The 1,798-nt window shown below is 49.5% G+C and overlaps 1 protein-coding gene across 1 annotated transcript; it reads right to left on the bottom strand.

The window, feature by feature from the left end:
• Nucleotides 1-1,172: 1,172 nt before the first annotated feature.
• On the bottom strand, nucleotides 1,173-1,482 carry Pmar_PMAR021986 (hypothetical protein; the record flags this gene model as incomplete). Its single annotated transcript, XM_002767946.1, has 1 exon — nucleotides 1,173-1,482. A coding segment is annotated over one exon (310 nt), but the record flags the coding sequence as incomplete, so codon positions are not given.
• Nucleotides 1,483-1,798: the final 316 nt, after the last annotated feature.

Genomic DNA, 1,798 nt, shown 5'->3' with positions numbered 1-1,798 from the left:
ACTCTACCTCAGTGTCACCATCTGAGCTATAAAATACCATCTTTTGCTTGGCCAGGGGCACGACTGGTTGAGGAGTTGGTAGGCTATGCACGAAATGCTCGCGAACAGGTCTCAGACGGAGAGCTAGAAGCCGGCGATCTGCCCGTCGTCTCCTCCTCACTTCCCCTATCTTTCTAAACGGGATAGAAAGTGTTTGGAACACCCTCCCCACCCCATGTCGCAAACGGGCTGCTCTTGATGTCGTCGAGGAATGCACAGTGGAGGATAGTTGCCCGGACTCGACCGATTCCGCATCGTCCACGGACACGGACGACTCATCGCTATGCAAAGGGCGGCTCCTTGTTACTCCAAACACCATCGGTTGAATGACCATCAAACTAATGATGATGTTGGTTCGCATTGTGATGAGAAGGAAACTGCTTGGATCTAACAATACTGAGAAACTTCCGATGCTGATGATTCAAATTTCCATTGTGCGTTACGCCTGGCGAGGGAGCGCCGAGTTTCCCGAAATTCGAGCGGGTGTATTCTACTATAGCTCGGAGTTTCGGGCGGGCGAAATAGAATCCAAGATACTCTTTGGAGAACTTCAACTTCGAAAGGGACGATAATGAGAGCTCTGCAACGTCCTCCAGCGTTCCGCTTTGAGCCGTCAATAAGCAGTGGGAAGCACGGAACAAAGTGAAGCGCTGTCCCACTCGATCGAACAACTCGTGGCAGGTGGACCACGATCGGGTAAGGATCAGACGTTAGGTCTGGCCAACCCGCAGCCCGTACGCCGTAGAGTGGGTGAGAGACCAGCTTATGACCTGGCCCAAGCAAGGTCGAGCTGCCATCTTAAACCAAGCCAACTCGGTTTGTGTCGACGATAACATCATGTTATTAACATGCGAGGTGATTTCATCGGTGAGGAGCCTATCCAGACCCTAGGGAGGGAGGTGGGAAAATGGAGTGACATGTCGCCATGTAACATAGATGTGCATATCCATTCATACATCATGTTGTGCTGTTGGCCCAGAGTTTGGCCCCCAACCCGGAAACTTCGCTTCCAGTCGAAGGGGATTCATCATAACTATAACACGCAAGACGGCTTTTCGACATTTACATCATGTACGACAACAACACACACACACTCAGCCTTACGGGTGATAAATATGACTGAAGCCCAGAGCTTACTCCATGTCCACGTCCTCATAAACCGCTGGGAACTTGGAGGGCGGAGATACAGCATTCATATATGTCCCACAGAGCTGCGACAGAATCTCATCACATACTTCAATTGTCGGTGAGGCGAGAGGGGTTTCAGTTGCGAGGATCAGCTTTTGGAACTCTTGAAGAATTCCCGAACACTCGAGATCGAGCGACTCGGTCACCCGAAACGAGTCGAAAACCTTCTGATTGAGCCACTCCAGTGGATCCCGAATCCACATATCCTCATGTTCCTCCCCTCCAACGGTGAACTCTCGAATATAACCTTCCGCCCTGAAAAAAAACAACCCCCTTGTTTCCATTGGCATTACGCAGCTACGAAGAGCCTCCTTCCTTACTTACATTGAGTAACTAGCATCAGCACATTCTAACGTTAACATTTCAGTCACGACCTTCTTCATTTTATCGTACACACGAGAGTATGCAAAATAAGTAGGATCGCTGGTTCGAACCGCACAAGCCGTGCCAGTGTCGTCATCATCATCGAATCTATCCTTTACAATCGAGCACCTCTCCTGAGAAAAGTCTGACTGAATAGATCGTTACATGATTTATGAGAAAACTAGAAGCGAAGTTCCGAGAATCCAGT

Source organism: Perkinsus marinus, assembly GCF_000006405.1.
Source record: "Perkinsus marinus ATCC 50983 genomic scaffold scf_1104296969422, whole genome shotgun sequence".
Lineage (NCBI taxonomy): Eukaryota > Perkinsozoa > Perkinsida > Perkinsidae > Perkinsus > Perkinsus marinus.
The sequence above is the reverse complement of the archived record's forward strand: the minus strand, read 5'-3'. Positions and strand labels throughout refer to the sequence as shown.